The sequence below is a fragment of the Callospermophilus lateralis genome, chromosome 8, assembly GCF_048772815.1.
Source record: "Callospermophilus lateralis isolate mCalLat2 chromosome 8, mCalLat2.hap1, whole genome shotgun sequence".
NCBI classification, from domain to species: domain Eukaryota; kingdom Metazoa; phylum Chordata; class Mammalia; order Rodentia; family Sciuridae; genus Callospermophilus; species Callospermophilus lateralis.
The window spans coordinates 88366352-88384974 of NC_135312.1; the positions used below are offsets into that span (position 1 = coordinate 88366352).

At 36.6% G+C, this 18623-nt stretch overlaps 1 protein-coding gene across 2 annotated transcripts in view; it reads left to right on the forward strand.

Annotated features, from left to right (window-relative positions):
* Positions 1–2012: 2012 nt before the first annotated feature.
* The window catches only part of Ppa2 (inorganic pyrophosphatase 2), a 72102-nt gene continuing 55491 nt past the window's right edge, over positions 2013–18623 (forward strand). The window contains exons 1-4 of one of the 2 annotated variants that reach the window (XM_076864361.2): positions 2013–2227; positions 11530–11597; positions 13880–13924; positions 18223–18276. In XM_076864361.2, the coding sequence (XP_076720476.2) occupies positions 2053–2227; positions 11530–11597; positions 13880–13924; positions 18223–18276 (342 nt within the window). In that variant the 5' untranslated portion in view covers positions 2013–2052. The remainder of the gene's footprint in view (positions 2228–11529; positions 11598–13879; positions 13925–18222; positions 18277–18623) is intronic. The other variant, XM_076864363.2, reaches the window with a different exon arrangement.

Here is an 18623-nt window from a genome sequence, read left to right on the forward strand (position 1 = left end):
TATAAATTATAAGTCAGTTTCTCCAAATCATAAAATTTATAAACTCAATTCTTTTCAAGAATCTCTAGTGGTTTTGTATTTTGTAAACCCTGGACACATTATTTAACAGTTTTATGTGTCATTGTCTTTATGCTCTACCTTATAAATTCCTAGAATTGAGATTTATACTTGCTACATGATGATAACAGAGGATGTCAATGAAGGAAGTCCAATGAGTTAAACCCCCAAATGTCAAAATTTGCAATAATTAAATATTGTAAAATAAACATTGTCCTCAAACTCGTATTTTAAAATTATTAAAGAAGTTAATCTGATTCATCTATTACTATTTTATATCAATCACATTACATACTCTGACATTTGATATTCAAATATTTTAGTAAATTATAGAGAATGGAAAATGGGATTCTAAGTAATTATAAACTTATTTAATAAACATTGTTTCCTTTTTGGATGTATAACTTTGCAACATTTAAAATGTAATTTACAAAATAACAAGTTAGTGTCAAGATTTCATTTTAAGTAAATATTACATTTTGAAATGCTTAATATTTTCTTCATTAGTTTTTACAAATCAGGATGCACATAACTTGAGGGTTACTAAAAAATGCTCCCAGAATTAAGGAAAGCTATTGACAAGAGAGGCCTCAGAACTACATTCTAGATTCTCCCAAAGGATAACTACAAGCATTAGGATACAGAGAATGGTGTTAATTTGAGAAATAATTCTGAGCAAATTTTTCTCTTCACTGTTTCCTATAGGAAGTCATTGTTTGTAATGTCACAAAGCAATATGACTAAAAATCAGACATTTTGCAAAGTTTAAAAATCTGTAGATTTTTAAAACAACCTAGATTTTTAGCTACCTTGTTTCAGCAGGAATTCCTCTTGTTGAAACATCTGATCATCAAGGTTAATGGAACAATTAACTTTTTTTTTTCATATAAAGAAACCATAAAATTATACAACCACCATGATATATGCACAAAAGAAATGTTCTCTCCTTTTTCTGGAAGAGTCTACCTCATAGTTCAGTCTAGTCAAGATGACACATAAGAAAGCCACCAGTGCCGACAAAAATATTTTAGAATCTACAGTTTAGTCAGTCTAAGTGGTCAGTGACTTCACCTAGATATCCTTTCTGGAAACTTGGTAGAGCAGGTTTCTAATTTTAACTGTCACAATATAACTGGAGATAAGTGGAAGAACCTGAATGCCTAATGTGAATCCTGTTGTCATCTAGGGTAGAAACTTGTGGAGTTTCAGAGGTCTTCCTAGTGGCCTAAAGGTCCCTAAGTAGGTGGTCTAAAGGAGGGAAAACTGATATTTGTGGCAGACTTCTGCTTGCTTGCAACATCTATTCTTCCATTCTTCTGTAGTGGTATGGCTCCCATTTTTTTTTTTTTTTTTTTTTAACCTGAGCCCGTGACCACTCAGAGTAAAAGCTACTGGGTTATAGTTAGTTGTGGCCACTATATTAAGTGCTGTCCAATGGGATATAAGTAGTTACAGGTCGTGCAGGCTATTTCTGGAAAGTTGCCTCTACTTGGACTAAACAGCAAAAGGCTTCATGGAGGAGGTAAGGAAATTACTTATAACCTTTATGTAAGTCAGCGTCAAGGCCAAATTTTCATATGGAGGCATGATCATTATGTCTTACTGGGACGTCTTTGTGTAACTACACTCTTGTCTCCTATGTTGGACAGGGTCTAGAGCAGCCTTTGGCACAGAGTAATCATACAGTAGTACATTACCGCAGCAAAAATACAATATGATAGTAAAGGTTAATGGGGGTAAGTGAAGGATTGAGTGGACGAATGAGCGCTCCTCTGGGGTGGTGGACTTGGTCTTGCTCATCTTTCAGTGTTGGCTTGGCTATATATACCCTGTGCACCGCTGGCGGGGCGCTGGTATTCCACTAGTAAGGGTGGGAATCTTGGTCCAAGGCCCAGGGTGGGAGTGACGACTCCCGAGCGGTAGGGGGCGCCGTCGTGCGGCCGGGTCGGGCCGGGTGGCTACCACAGCCCTGCACAGAACCGCACAGTCTACGCCATGCGCGCGCTGCTGCCGCTGCTGCGCACCGGTAGCGGGTGGCGCGTGGGGGCCTCTGCCGCCGCCCGCCTGCCTCAAGCAGCGAGCGCGGGGAGCGGGCCGCGCCGCGCCATGGCCCTGTACCGCACGGAGGAACGCGGCCAGCTCCACTCGCAGGATTACCGCATCTTCTTCAGTAAGTAGCTCGAAGAGGTCCGCGGCGGGGCGCGCCGGAGGAATGTGGCTGAGTAGTGAACCAGGGGGACCTGCGCCGCCCGCGCGGCCTGCCTCCCTCTTTCAGGCCTTCCGCGGTCGCCGCGCAGTCCAGGCCATCTTCTTGCACGCGGGAGCCCGCGCTGAGCCATGGGAGCTTCCAGCGAGGGCCTCTGACCAAGACCTCAAACACGGATTGTGGAGACTTAGGACGACAGGCATCCCCGGCGCCGAGTCACTCTCGGCCCAGCCAACCGCCCTTTCGGACCGCATCCGAGCGCGCGGCCACCCCCGCGGCCCGCAGCCTTTCGCGGAACCCGGGCGGCAGTCTGGGTTCACACCGCTTAGTTGTGGACGGAGGCCGAGTCCGCCAGCGCCCTCCCTTCCGATGGCGTAAGAAAGCCCCTCCTTTCGCGCAGTGGAGAGGCAGGCGGAACTCTGGAGATACAGGGATCTTCTCTCAAAAACACACGTTTGTGCTCACAAGTTTGCACCCTGAGTGCTATCCACAAGCAAGAGCCGCCCGGGCCTTCTGGTAGGGAGATGGTCCTACTTCCTCTGCAAATTGCACTAGCTAGAGGGTCAAGCGACATGTCGGGCACTGAGCTGGCCAACTAAGACTTTCGGAAAAGGACCCAGGTCTCCCTGACTGTCATTTATTTTTCTATGCACCCCAGGCTCCCCTTTGTACGTTAGCAGCACCCGGAAAGTAGCAGCGTCGATTGATTGGTTTTCACACTCCATTGACTTCAGAGCCCCGAGGGGAGCTGTAAAATCCACCTGGTACCCTCACTCACCTGTTAGTAATCGAGGTCCTGGAGTAAACTGTGAAGGGCTTCTTCACTGTTTAGCTCTATAACCCTGATCCCGGGCGAATTTCTTACTTTGCCAAACCTTGATATTTTTCCCCCCTCCTCTTCTGGAAAACAGGGCTGCAAACATCATATGACATATAGTGTATGTAAAGTAATTAGTTGCAGGGCCTAATATGAATTATTTAACAATAATAATATATTTAAACATTTTTGATATCTGCTATTTTTAAAAGGTTTATAGTTTTCCTGCCTGAGATTACCGTCTAGGGTTATTTTATGGAAGAGATAACAGAGCTTGCCTAAACTCTTGTGAGGCAGCTGGTACTAAAATTTGTTTTCTTCAACATTGGTTGTTCTTTTCCTTTATGCTACAAGTTTTTTTCTCCATCCTCCTTTGGTCAACATTGATCAGGTCGTGTTAAAAAAATGCTGAACCAATGTTGTGCGCACCTGTAATCCAAGCAATTTGAGAGACCGAGGCAGGAGCATTCAAAGTTCAAAGCCAGCTTCAGCAAATTAGCAAGGCCCTCAGCAATTTAGGAATCCCTCTCTCAAAAAGTAAAATGGGCTAGGGATGTGGCTCAGTGGTTAAATACCCCTGGGTTCAATACCTGGTACTCCCCCACCCTAAAAAAATTTACAATGTAATTTTCACTGGAACTAGTTTTCCGTAGAAACAATGCTGTACTGTGGCATTTAGCTTTTTAAGCAGATAAAAGCTTGTCCCCTACTGCATAATACATGGAAGTAACCTAGATCTGCAATAAGTGTAGTAATTAACAGGCAAAGTAGTTAATATCTATGAAGTGTACTAGATTTGGTAGGCATGGCACAGAGGAGGTTTCATCGTGGTCCCTGCCCTCAAGAGATTCATAATATTAATGTAACTCATAAATGAGAATATAAAAACACTAAATATGTTTTACTTGAATCTTGATTGAAGAGAGGCAGGGGAAAAAGTGCAGAGAAGTCTGGAACTCACAGTGTAGTTGAACAAGCACTGGATTTGGACTGAAGAGTTCTAAGCTTTAATTCTCATTCTGCCTTTAACTTGCTGTGTACTGTTAGGCCAGTGTTTGCTACATTCCTTTTTCATAGGGACAGTTTCCTCAACTGTAAAAGGAAGTAATTTGCCTTGAAGTGATCCTCACCCAAGGCCTTCTTGGCACTGGTATTCCTCGAAGGCACTGGATGAATGATAGAGATCCTAATGGTCTCTGTTGTTGCAAGACCTCTAACCCCTTATTTTGGAGTCTGTTGGCCTGTTTTTGTGGTTTCTTTAGCTGCAAATGTACTTAAAATCCTTGATTTTTCTGTGACTTACATAAGTAAGAATTACTTAAGTAAGTAAATAAATATAAAAAATACACACACATACATTTATTTATATATATATATATATATATATATATATATATATATATATATATATATCTTTTCACTCAGTTGAGAAAATGGCAGGTAGGAAAAAAGAGGTCTTACTGAGGTATATGAGCAACAATTGGAATAAAGGGGAGTATGGTTTTGGGAAGAGTCCAAATGGTGAGATTCCAATTGGAGAAGGCATGTTGGATTAAATAATTCCTGAGCTAACCACCAGATGGCAGCCTTGGCAAAGAACTGTTTACTACTGACTGGAAAGAGTAGGGCAAAATGATAGGAAGATGCTTGGGGGTAAGTGGGTTCACAGGAAAACAGTGGACAAATTACTTTTTTGTAAAGAGGGTCACAATAACTAGTGGATGGGTTTGAAGGATCCCAATACATAGAAGTGATAATGTTTGAGAAGATGGAAATGCTAATTACCCTGATAGGATTAATACATGAATTGTATGCATGAATTGAATTATAACACTCTACCTCATAAATAAGTACAAATAATATATGTCAATTTAAAAAAATTTTGGTTTCAAATTGGATACATAGTACCAGCATCTGTACATACCTTCCCAAGTAATTCTGTCTCACTTTAAAGAGGAAAAAACAACAACAACAAAAACAAAATAAAACATCATATAGCACTACTGGCTCTGTTCCGCATTATTAAAATGGAAGTTTTTCCACAATACCAGTGTAGTGAGTGACACAACATTTTTGAGCTTCTTCTCTGTAAATGGTTGCTCTTTTGTGCCATTAAGGAGAATATTGATAGATATTCTTTTTTTAAAAAAAATTGGTATAACTTTGTGAAAATAGTATCAAAGTAAGACAGGATGATTCAGGGAAAGGAGCATCCTGGATCATCAGGCCTCCTTGGTGACAGCTTTGGCCCTGTTAGTAACCTGCTGCACAGCCTTGTATCACTTCACCATTCTGTACCTCATTTTATTAAATCATAGAATGAAAAGTTTAGACTACATCATTTTCCATTCTGTTCCATAACTTGAACATAAGCATCTCATTATTAGAATATCTTTTAAACAAAATATTTCATGGTTTAACAAATTAAAACACTCATTGCTTTATTGCCTTCTTATAGAGTAATATTATACATGTTAAAGTACTAGGAAATTCTGACATAAATTGTTCCACACTTTTGAACCATAGAATACTTATTTCACAGAACATTGTTAACATCTTAGTGATATTAGAGTTTCATGGAACTTATTTTGGGAAGTACTGTGTAGGACAATTTCTACAACTTCTAGAAGCAACTGGGTTGTGATAACAGTTCTAGACCAATGGTCCATTAGATTGTAGTCCTGACTTCACCATCTTGAACAAGTCTTGGCTCAACTAACCACTAGATGGCATCTCATAGCTCAGATGGTGTCCCTTAGCTCAATTTCTCCATCTGTAAAGTGGGTCTAGCACTAATAGTTCTATAGAATTGCTGTGGCAGTTAAATCAGACTGTGTAAAGATCAGTATCTTACACACAGTAGATATTAAATATATGCTATTTCTTTTTCAATGTTAAGACATTAGACAAATCTTATCACTAGATTCCAAGAAGGGTGAAAGGTAATGGAATATGTGTAAAAGTCAATATTTTGAAAATGTTCCACTTTATTAATTTCTAGGTTTCAGAATTTTAGTGGGTACTGCCCTACAATCTTTTTGTGTAGTCTTTAACTGTAAAACAATAATGAAATTAAATTTGTGTATATGAGATCAAGCACCTACCACTGCATGTTATTGTACCTTGATATATTGGATGTTTTTGTTTGTTTTGTTGTAATAATAAACATTTTAGATTTTAAACTTTTCCTACAGGATAGGGAAAAGCTGTGTTTTCCATAATTTGAATTTTTGTTACTATGGGGTAAGATAACTGGTTTATTTAGAGAAACAGTGCTGTGGATAGTTGAAGATACTTTTGCGTAGACTGAGAATGAATCATGTAGTTCTTCATCAGTTTGATTTATCATTTATGGTATGCATAGGCTTGTGTTTAAATTATGGTAAGTTTTCTCTAAGTGCATAATTTGAGTAATAGGTGGAATATGACATTGAATGTGCTCTATATTTGAACCTAGTAAAGCTTCCTGTGAATAAGTTCTCATGACCTTTTAATTTTTAAGTTTTCCCATATAGAACTCAAATTGACACATTAAAAGATAATGGCTATTGTGTGAATATAAAAAAATTTGATTTCCTTTTTTTAAATCCTCTTAAAAACAGCTTAGTTTCCTAAATGAAGAGCTCTGAAATATAAATCTTGTGATCTATAAACTTCTTTAAATTTCTGGATCTTACCAGAAAATAAAACAAATACAGTGAACACACTGATCTTTTTAAATGTTCAGACTCTGCTCAAAATCCTAGTGACTTTCTACTTCATGCTAAAATAAATAAATTTGAAATCCTTTACTGGTACACAAGATCAAATATTGGTCTACACCTCTAGTTTAACTGCTGCCACATTCCCTTTGTCACCTTCCTATCATCCTGGCCTCCTTGCTGTTTCTCAGATAGCCTGAGAAGTGCTCTCCTCAACACCTGTGCTTTCTGTGCCTTCAGTGCTCTTCCCTCAATGTCTGCTTGACCTACCCCCTCACTCCATCAGGTCTGTGCTGACATGTTACCCATCGGGGATATCTTTCTTGATCATTCAGTATGAAACATCACCCCTTCCTTTAGTCAGTCTGTACACACCCTGGTTTGTTTTCCTTTAGAATGCTTATCATACTGCTATAGTATATACATATTCATTACTTCTGTTCTCCCACTAGAATGCAAGTTCTATAAGAACAGGGCATTGGAATTTGTATTCCTGGTACATAGAATAGTGCTTGACATAGAATATGTGTTCAGTAAATATTTACCAAGTGAATTAATTTAAGGAAAACTTACAAGGTAAATAGGAAAAATAGAAAGCAGAAAGAAGAAAACTTGAATTCAAAGTTAATGGGTGTTCTCTGATATTTTTAAAGGCCAAGGCACCCATGCAAAAGGAAGAAGAGGAGATGAAGAAATAGCCAAATTGAGCTCTTGAAAACTAAAATGATATTTTTTTTAAAAAATACAACCTTAACATAAAGTACAGTAAGCTGAATTGTGTTGTTTCAAGCTACAAAATTTGCGATAATTTGTCATAGCAGACTAAGAAACTAATATAAATGAATCAGAAGAGAAAGTTTATATGTGTGTATATATTTTTTATCAGAAAATAGAACAAAATATCAGAATAGAAAAAGGAGATAAAAGGAAGAGACATGGAAATTCTAGGATGTCTCACATGTGACTAATGTGAGTTTTAAAAGGAAAGAACAGATACAACAATGGAGAGGATATTATCAAAGGGATAATAGGAGAGAGTTAACAATTGAATGACCCAAGTACTAGACCCCCAGTCACTTTGTTGTGCAATCCCAGAAAAATGGAGACTGTGAAGAAGATCCAGAAAGTGACTGGAGGGCTGGGCAGTAGGGGGATAGCAGGCCACTTGCAAAGGGATGAGAATCAAACTGTTATCTGACTTACAGCACCAGAAAATGCTTAAAGACTGTGGGAGTAATGCCTTCAAAACTCTGAGAGAACATAATTTCCCTCCTAGAATTCTCTACCCAACCAGCCATCAGTCTGGGTAAGGACCAAATAAAGATCTTTCACACACTCATGTACCTCATGTGCATTTGTTTTTAGAGAACACATGTTAGGGAATGGTCCCCCCAAACAAAGAAGTGAACTAAAAGAGATAACTGCATGGGACCCAGAAAACCAAAGGTCTTAGGATGCCAATAAAACATCAAATCCAGATAACAGCAAGAAAATAGAGGGCTCCAGAGAGGATTCCGGTTTTGATGGTATCTGTGAGGTATTGGAATAATTTGTAGATATGATTGTGACAGATAATTCAAGAAAGGTAATTAGAAGCATAAGGAAAAGTAGAAGTTGAACAAGAAAGGAAGCTTAAATTATAACATCTTATTTGTCAAAAATCAACACATGAAACAGTACTTCTCAAACTTGCCTGAGCATAAGTTTTAATGAGTTCTCATCCTTCCTTTGTGTACCAGGGGAAATGACTAAGTGTGTTGGGAGGACTCCTTTATGTTTAAGCTTATTTAAACACCTTTGTAAGTGTGCATTACTTAATGGAAGAAACTACTGAGAAAATTAAGTGATTTACAGGAATATTACCCATTAAAGCATTATCCTTACCTGAGATCTAAGGATATATTTATTTTTTTCCAGTAATAATTGTTTTATTATTTTTAATTCATTATTATTTATGAATGCTATTTTATGATCCAAGTCACTTCTAATCTATGTGGTTATCTAAGTCTATACACTGACAATTTGTTCACTTATTTGATAATTAATCACTGACTAATGACCAGTCAAAAATTATTAATTTTATTATTTATAAAAATTTTATTATAATAAATAAAATTATTTATTAGTTATTTATTTTGTTCTTTTGTTGATCATAGATAACTTTGAAAATCAAGTAAATGATTTGAAATTGGATGTGGAATGCATTAGGGAAATTTTTGTTTTGTTTTTAAGGTTTATCCTTTTAATTCGTGAAAAAAGCTTACAGGTCATAGCCAAAATTTTGTAGACTTTGCTCTTTGTATGCTTTGCTTCAATTTTATCTCTTCCTTATACACATATTCTTTAGAAGTTGCCTTGCTGTCAGGGTGGAAAAAGAAAAATTAACAGTTTGGAGGGGAAAAAATGAAATAGCAGTGGAGATATTTATTCAACGAATCCTCTCTGGGCAGGTATTTATTGAATGTCAATTTACATGCCAGCTAGTTTTCTAGATACCAGGGATCCAAAAGAAAGTAGAACAAGACAAAGCTGCTAAAGAGATAGCAGTACAGAATTAAAATCTAGATGACTTAAGAAATTACCAAATGAAAATTTTGTATGTTTGTATTAAGCCTAGCTTTTAGAAACAGATATTGTTCAGTACAACTGTATATTATTAGGTCATTGCACTTGTTTAAATAATATATACTTTTGAAAGTATTTTAAATACATATTTCAGTATATAACTTTTAAGATAAAGTAGTTTCTGTTATTGAAGTTTGTTTTGTTTTAAGTTTAATATTAATATTCTTACCACTTTGAGTGGAAACAAATGATTTGTTTCTTTCCATAGTGAGACCATTGGATCTTTCTTCATCTTTTTAAAAAAAATATTATTATTTGTTCTAAATAGTTTTACATGAAAGCAGAATGCATTTTGATTCCTTGTACACAAATGGTACACAACTTTCATTTCTCTGGTTGTATAGGTCAAGTCCCACCATATGTGCAGTCATACACATACCTAGAGTAATGATGTCCATCTCATTCCATCATCTTTCCTGACCCCAAACACCTTCCCCTTCCCTCTCTCCTCTTCGCCCAAACAAAGTTCCTCCATTCTCCCCACAATCCCTCCTCCCCCGACACGGATCAGCACCCACTTATCAGAAAGAATGTTCGACCTTTGGTTTTTGGGGATTGGCTTACTTTGCTTAGCATGATATTCTCCATCCCCATCCATTTACCTGCAAATGCCATAATTTTATTCTCTTTTAATGCTGAGTAGTATTGCATTGTGTATGTGTACCACAGTTTCTTTATTCATTCATCTGTTGAAGGGCGTCTAGGTTGGTTCCACAGTTTAGCTATTGTGAATTGAGCTGCTGTGGACATTGATGTAGCTGTGTCACATAGTATGATGATTTTAAGTCCTTTGGGTATAGACTGAGGAGTAGGATAGCTGTGTCAAATGGTGGTTCCATTCCAAGTTTTCTAATGAATCCCCATACCGCTTTCCAGATTGGTTGCACCAATTTGCAGGACCACCAGCAATATATGAATGTACCTTTTTCTCCACATCCTCACCAATACTTATTATTGCTTGTATTCTTGATAATTACCATTCTGACTCAAGTGAGATGAAATCTTAGAGTAGTTTTGATTTGCATTTCTCTGATTACTAGAGAAATTGAACATTTTTTCATATATTTTTTGATTGATTGTATATCTTCTTCTGAGAAGTGTCTGTTCAATTCCTTAGCCCATTTATTGAAAGTGCCGAAAATATACATTAGCAAAAATATGGCCTCTTCAACAAATGGTGCTGGAAAAACTTGAAATCCATATGCAACAAAATAAAATTAAACCACTCAAAGTGGATCAAGGACCTAGGAATTAGACCAGAGACCCTACACCCAATAGAAGACAAAGTAGGCCCAAATCTTCATCATGTCGGATTAGGTCCTGACTTCCTTAACCAGACTCCTAAACCACAAGATGTAAAATCAAGAATTAATAAATGGGATGGACTCAAACTAAAAAGCTTCTTCTCAGCAAAGGAAACAATCAGTAACATGAAGAAAGAGCCCACAGAGTAGGAGAACATCTTTATTACACATACATCAACTAGAGCACTAATCTCCAGGATATATAAAGAATTTAAGGGCTGGGGACGTGGCTCAAGTGGTAGCGCGCTCGCCTGGCATGCGTGCCGCCGGGTTCGATCCTCAGCACCACATACAAAGATGTTGTGTCCGCAGAAAAACTAAAAAATAAATATTAAAAAATTTTCTCTCTCTCTCTTAAAAAAAAAAGAATTCAAAAAGCTTGACACCAATAAAAATAAATACCCCAATCAATAAACGGGCCTTTCTTCTTATGCATTATAGGTAAAAATTGGGAATTCTGTTACTAGGTCTCCTAGGGAAATTGTTGTCAGTTTTAGTCTAGTTCACTAAGTAATGAGTCTCTTCAAAAGTGAATTTTTTTTCATAGTTTGGATTTTAATTTATTGTAGGTGTTTTCTGTTTGGGGTGTTTTAGGTCACAGGAATAAGTAAATGATTTCAGCAACCTAGTACTGTTTAGTTGGTATATATTTTTCTTTGGTCCTCAAATAGGAACAAATTTTAAAAGTTGAATTAAACTTTAAATCAGGAGTTAATGCTAATTTGAAAAAGTTGGGTAAACTTAAAAAAGGAGGAGGATATTATTGCTATAAAGAACAGTGTGTCCATTGATTTAATTCTGTGTTTTTATTCTCTACAGAGAATGTAGCTGGTCACTACATTTCCCCCTTTCATGATATTCCTCTGAAGGTGGACTCTAAGAAAGAGGTATTATTTTAACTTGTCTTGGGGGTGAAAATAGGTACTGCTAGTATTGCCATAAGATGATTTTTTTTGAAAGCCCCTTGAAAAAAAAGAATGTGGTTGTTAATCAGGAGGAGAAACTGAGGAGTCATAACAGGATTGCAAGTCTCCTTCATGAATTAAATTTGCATGAAAATAGTATTCTTCCAGAAAGGATTGGGAGGAAATGATGTGAGTGGTTCATAAAACTTAGGCAATCTGGTAGGAAATAAGGATTAAAGGTAATAGCTTAGGAAATTAACAAGAGGCTTATAATTTTAATAATAATAATATTGTTAAATTTTTGGATTATGTCAGTTTGCTAACCACTATATGAACATATGCTATTTTATTTAATCTTTGTGGTTCCTCTTATTTTCTCCAAGACATTAAGGCTGCAGGCATTTTATTGACTTAATATCTCACAGCAGATAAGTGCCGGAGCCAAGTTTTAAAGTAGCATTTCTGACCACAGAGCTCATGCTCCTTGACAGTTCTGAATCAAGAACTAGAAAAATAAGCCAGGGGCTGAGGGAGGTAGCGATGGTAATGTTTGAATAGAACCTAGTCAGTTGACAATTGTATGGGTATAAAGGATATTTGTTGAGGATGAATAGGAGGAACCTATTGTAGGGAGAACTGAGAAGGCCTCGAAAATATGCACTGGGACATTTTGATACTAATACCTTTGGGCTATTAGTCACCTTAGAGGCTAAAATCACACATGACACTGAGTTTGTGGAACACTGAAGTGGGGTTAGCAAAGAGTACCAAATTGTCATTAATAGTGGCAGTAGGGTCAATGGTAGGATCTGTTGCGTGCTTGTGGTACTTGACCAGGCACTGTGCACAGCATTATCTCAATCCTTTTGGAACTACTGTGATTCCCTTTATTTTGTTAATGATGTTAAACACCTTACATGGTTACATATATAGACAATTGTGGAGGTGGAGTTGAATTTAGGTGCTTTAATTCCAAGAACTGCCTCCCTTCTCTCATGCAATGTCTTGTTTATTACTGTAAGTGTTTTTACAGGACAAGGGGTCACATAATCTGTAGAGATAAAAAAACCAGAGATGGCAGAAATAACTCAGTGTTTCTGTGTGTGTGTGTGTGTGTGTGTGTCCATGTGTTTTGTTTTGTTTTAGCCAGGGAACTATTAAACCTGAATTTTTCCGCTCTCCCCACACCTCTCTTTGCTTTGGCTAAAGCATTCATTCATTCATTTATTCATTCAATGAATAATCATTGCATGTTTATTATGAGGCAGACATTATTTCAGGGACTGCTTGTGCAATGGAAGTGTTTAAGTGTCATTCACACTCGGAGGAGACAGACAAGCACAAAATCAATCAGATAATGGTAAGTTCTAAAAGGGAAGTGTAGGACAAAGAGTTGACTAGTGGGTGATATTGTTGGGGTATACCATGGCAAATCTGTGTACCTTATAATAACACCACAATAATGGGAAGTCATGTAGTAGGCAGGAATAGAATTAGAAGAAAGTGATATGGAAACATCTTGGTGGGCATAATATTCCAAAGATTTGGGTGAATGTGAGATTCAGGATTGGACAAAATTGAATAGGTTTCCCTAATTTTCAGCCAGTGAGGATTGGAATTTTTGTACCTTATACTTTGTGATGTAGAGTTTTAGTAATAGAAATAATGTTTCAGGGCTGACCTGGAGTAATTATTTTTCTGTTTGTTTTCCTCATTAGTTGTCGTTTTGTGTGTAAATGTTACGTATACTGGGTGAGCGTCTGTGAGTGGCATGATTTTCCTTCCCAACACACCACGTAGTCTGGTTTAATTTAAAAATGCTTAGTGGAGGCGTAATAATCACACCTTGGTAGAATTCACAGGCAGGAGGTGCAGCGAGTACTTTCATGGCTTGTTAGTCATGCTCCCTGGAGTTTCATTTCAATAATGAAATGACTGTTTTAAGCGTAATCACTGGAAATTGCCAGTCTTTCCTTTAAGACCGAACAGAACCTTTGCTTATTTTATAAAACCTTGGAAAATATACTTGAAATAGATTCAGCTTTTCTGATAATTTATTTTATAAAACATCTATGCTGTGTTCACTGGAGATGCTAATACTGAAGGAAAGACTATGTGGGCATTTGGTAGGTTCTCTGTTGAGTCAGTTTTCTGGACAGCCTCTGTAATAGAATGGATATATAATAAGCATACTTCTATTGCTGTGCAGTGTATCTGTATTTTGTGAAATATTACAATCATAAATAATATCTTTTCTTTTATAGGAAAATGGCATTCCTACAAAGAAAGCACGAAATGATGAATCTGAGGTATATCTAAAAGTTTTTATTTCTGAGAATCACTTTTTTACTGTCTCTTAAAGGCCTTGATGATCGTTTAGATTTGTGAAAGTACATCTAAATTTTTTCCCTGCAAGACTTTCATATGCATGGGTTTTTTTTTTTTTTTTCTTTCTAATCTCTCTTTAAGGCAGCTAGGACAGAAAGCACCATTTAATATTGTTTATTGTGATTAAATATTTATAATATAAAATTTGCCATTTTAGTCTTTTAAAAGTGTATAGTTGATTGGCATGAAATACTTCCACAGTGTTGTGCAACATCACTACCATGTATTTATCCCAAAGTGTAACTCTAGACCCATCAAGCAGTGGGTTCCAACTTCTTCTCCCCCAGCCCCTTGTAGCTACTCCTGTCTCTGAATTTAACTTTTCTAGATACTTTATTACTATTTCATTTTTTATATTTACTTATTTTTAATTTTTTTGTAGTTGTAGATGAACAGAATGCTTTTATTTTGTTTATTTTTATGTGGTGCTGAGGATAGAACCCAGTGCCTCACACATGGTAGGCAAGTGCTCTGCCTCTGAGCTACAGCCCCAGACCATCATTTCATTTTTTAAGTGAAAAAAACTAGAGAATCAAAGCATGAACCCAGATTTTAGTAGCAAATCATCACAGTAGATAACCTAAAGTAAATGTATGCCATGAAAATTATTCTGTTAATCTGTTAAAAATTATAATAGAGAAGATTTGGAGAGCAGGTTTCAGAATTGAGAAACCTGTCTTTTTGGAATACAGGAGAAGAAAAAGTTACATCAACTATATGCCAAAATAAATATATTCCAAATATATCTTTCAACTGTGTGACTGTCAAAACTTTTATAGTTATTCACATAGGACCCAGATCATTTGATTGACATCTTTTCCTATCTCCTACTCTGGGTGCCCTTTTATTGTGCTGATGCCAGTCAGCTTTTCTTACCGTTCTTTACTTTTATGGCCTTATCTCCATCTATTCTCTATCCTTACTGAAACTTTTGACTCTAGTGTTTCTACACTGGAACCACTTAGAGCACTTATTAGAAATTCACATTGCAGGCCCCATCCCATAGCTGCTTAATCAGAATCACTACTTGGTGGGCCCTGGATGAACTACATGCTTAGCAAGTATTTAATGTATATCCTAAACATGAAGTTCGAGAATTATTGCCCGAGATGTTGGGCAAACAGACCCTCAGGGGCTTGAGACCTTATAGTTCCTAACAACTTGTATATTAACCTGAAACAGTTATTTCAGTGGCAAAAAAATATATTTTGTGTTCAGACAATCAAATTAAAAATTCTTACACTGCAGTTTCTATGTTGGAGACCATCTAATACATGTTTATTTCAAAGACAGAAGAAGGAAGGCTGATTCCCAAAATACAGAAAATGTAGTGACTCTCTTTTCATATTATTAGTTTTTCTTTTTTTATTTCTGCAACAAAAATGCAAGGAAAAAAAATGGAGGAAAAGAAAAGGGCTGGCTGAAGGAGAAGTTCAATGGTCCTGCCATATGCACAGCTTTCTGATTTGATTTGAGTTCCTTTTATCTTTTTGGTTTTCTAATAAATTCTGGCAGGCCATTGTCAGTTTATAATTAACACTAATCTTAGGAAAACCAGACTAACATTGACTTTTAAAAATTACAGGCCAAATGCATTTTAGCTGTAGAGAAGAAAGGCAGGCTAGGAATAAGCCCAAAGTGATCAGGAGCAAATGATGAAGGAGAGTGTGGCTTTTGGGGTTAAAATTCAAACCTATTCTTCATCTATTGTTCTTTTGGCCTAATTCATGTCTGTGAGTGGTTTGGTAGGTGTCATTGTGTGAAACGATTGTCACTAGCATGGTCTCCTCTGTCATCTCTGAGTACTCATCCACATGCATTTGTCCTCTTACAGCTAGGCTTTCAAGGATGAATAAATTATGTGAACATCTGCCATTTACTTTGGTTCTTCTTTTTAACAGCTTCTTCAGACATATTTAAACAGGTGCAGGGGTACCTCATGAAAGAGCATAGAAAATGAAACATAACAGCAGGACTGTGTGTACCGTTGCTAAGATAGGTATGAGCCTTACTTCTGAGGAGCACTGTTGAGAATTCATTTTCAGCTTTGTTTACTTCCTTAATGGGTTTGCAGTTTTGCCATTTGTAATATTTAGTCTTCTCTAGAAAAACTTGATAAAACCAACATTACTTTTGTGCTTTAATGTATTTTTATATTTAATTGTAAAAAATGGCATTCTTTGAATTAATAGCTTTTGTGTTTCACTAAGAAACCCCCAGGAACTTGTTTAGCAGTGCTTTAAGCCAACTCTGGCTGCATATTAAAATAGCTTGGAAAGATTTTAAAAATAAGCAGTGTCCTGGCTCCACCCCAGCTCAACGGAATTCAAACAGGTGGGTGGTGGGGCTCTAGGCATTCTTTTAATTTTTTCCTAATTCTTTCAAGCTCACGGGGTAATTTTGATGTGTGGCATGATTAAGTATATTAAATTACTCAAATGTTCACTGGTTTTTTGGTTTATTTCTATCTGTTGTGAACTAATGATTTTTTTTTTAAAAAAGTACAATCCAAATAAGTAATTAGAACAATGTAATTCAAGTTGTAATTTTTTTATTTGTTCTTTTTAGATACACATGGCAGTAGAGTATGGTTTGACATATTATGCATACCTGGAATATAACTTATTCTAATTAGGATTCTATTCTTGTGGTCGGACATGATGTGGAATTTCACATATATGAACATAGGAAAGTTATATCTGATTCGTTCTACTGTCTTTCCTATTCCCATCCTCTTCCCTTCATTCCCCTTTCTCTAATCCAAAGTACTTCTGTTCTTCTTTTCCCTACCCTCCCTTGTTGTGGGTTAGCATCCACATATCAGAGAGAACATTTGGACTTTGGTTCTTAGGGTTGGCGTATGTCATTTAGCATGATAGTGTTCAGTTCCATCCATTTATCGGCAAATGCCATAGTTTCATTCTTTTTTATGGCTGAGTAATATTCCAGTGTGCATGTGTGACATTTTTTTTATCCATTCACCTGTTGAAGCGTACCTAGGTTGGTTCTGTAGCTTAGCTATTTGTGAAATAAGTTGCTATAAACGTTAATGTGACTGCATATGCTGATTTTAAATCCTTTGGGTATATGTTGAGCAGTGGGATAACTGAGACAAACGGTGGTTCCATTCCAAGTTTTCTGAGAAATCTCCATACAGCTTTCCAGAGTGGTTGCACCAATTTGCAGTCCCAACCGGCAATGTGTGAATGAACGTTTTCCCCCACATCCTCGCCAACATTTATTGTCATCAAGTTCTAATTTTGGATGATTAGATTCAACAGACATAAAAATTACTGTCAATTTGCTACGAAATTTTTAATGAGCCAAATACCAACCTGTTTGCAGACTGGCCCTGATGCTGGGCCACACTTGGAGCAATGCTGTTTTAAACCATTGCTTCTTCCTGATCACTCATTGGTTACAGATATAAAAAGGCAGGCAAATCACCTTGAACCTTATGGCTTTCTCTTTGTAAGGCAAGTTGTGGGAAATTGTTTTTATTCCCCATTCTCCTTGGTTTAAGAATTCTACAAAGTTCAGTTGTAAGAAAAGAAGACATAGTTCTTTTGTAATTTTAGCAAGTCTGATATCGTTAGCTAAACTTGCTAAGGTTAGGAAGGCATATCTAACTCTTTGTGAACTTTGTAACTACCTATCCTGACATCCTTAATTTTATATTATGATTGTAACTTGGCATAAATATTCTTTTATAATATTCAAATATTTAACTTAATAATTGTCTGTGGACTTTCTTTTAAGTGATGTAATTGATCTTCTTTCCAGCCTCATGCTGACTGGGACAGAGATGAGAGGTGTGTGAGACAATGTGTGTATGAGGGACCCAGTCTCTCACTGCATTTTAGCTGGAGAATGAAAATCAGAGCACATTTCTTGACTTCATTCTAGTTCTGCCACTACATTGCAAAGGTACTTTTGTGTAGTAACCTCTAACACTGCAGTAGGGGTCAGATGACATATAAAGGCTTTCATTCTGCTGTTTGTGTTAGACAACTTCTCCCATTTTTAGAAAAAAATTAAGGCATGAGTAGACAAATGATGCAGACACTGAGCATTTTTTGTGAGATCAAAACCTAAAGCATGTTTTTAAAGTCTCTACTGATTTTCATTTAGCAAAAGTTTCTCCAAGTGAAAAAATAAGAGATCTGTAAAACTTTTTATGTTCTGCTTATCTTTCTCTCTCTCTTTTTTTTAACCACAGAATTTGTTTAATATGGTTGTAGAAATACCTCGGTGGACAAACGCTAAAATGGAGGTATGGATGTATTCTGTTAAGGAAAATTGAAATGCTAACTTAATGGTGATCTACATTGTTTTTAACTGCTTGGCATAATACTTTGAATTAGATGATTGACAGACTATAATGAACACAATTAAAAATATTGTTATGCACTTAGACTTAAATTTAAAAAAGGAAAAGTATTCAAAGCTGAGAATACACTTTGGATAGAATGTATTTAAAATTTTTTAATTTTGTCTGTGTACTTTGTTATATGTATACTTTTTATCGCCTTTTCTTTGACAAGATGGTGATCCTTCCTACATTTTCAAGGTTTCCTTAAATAGATTTTGAGATGTATTCAGTTCATAGACACAAGTGAA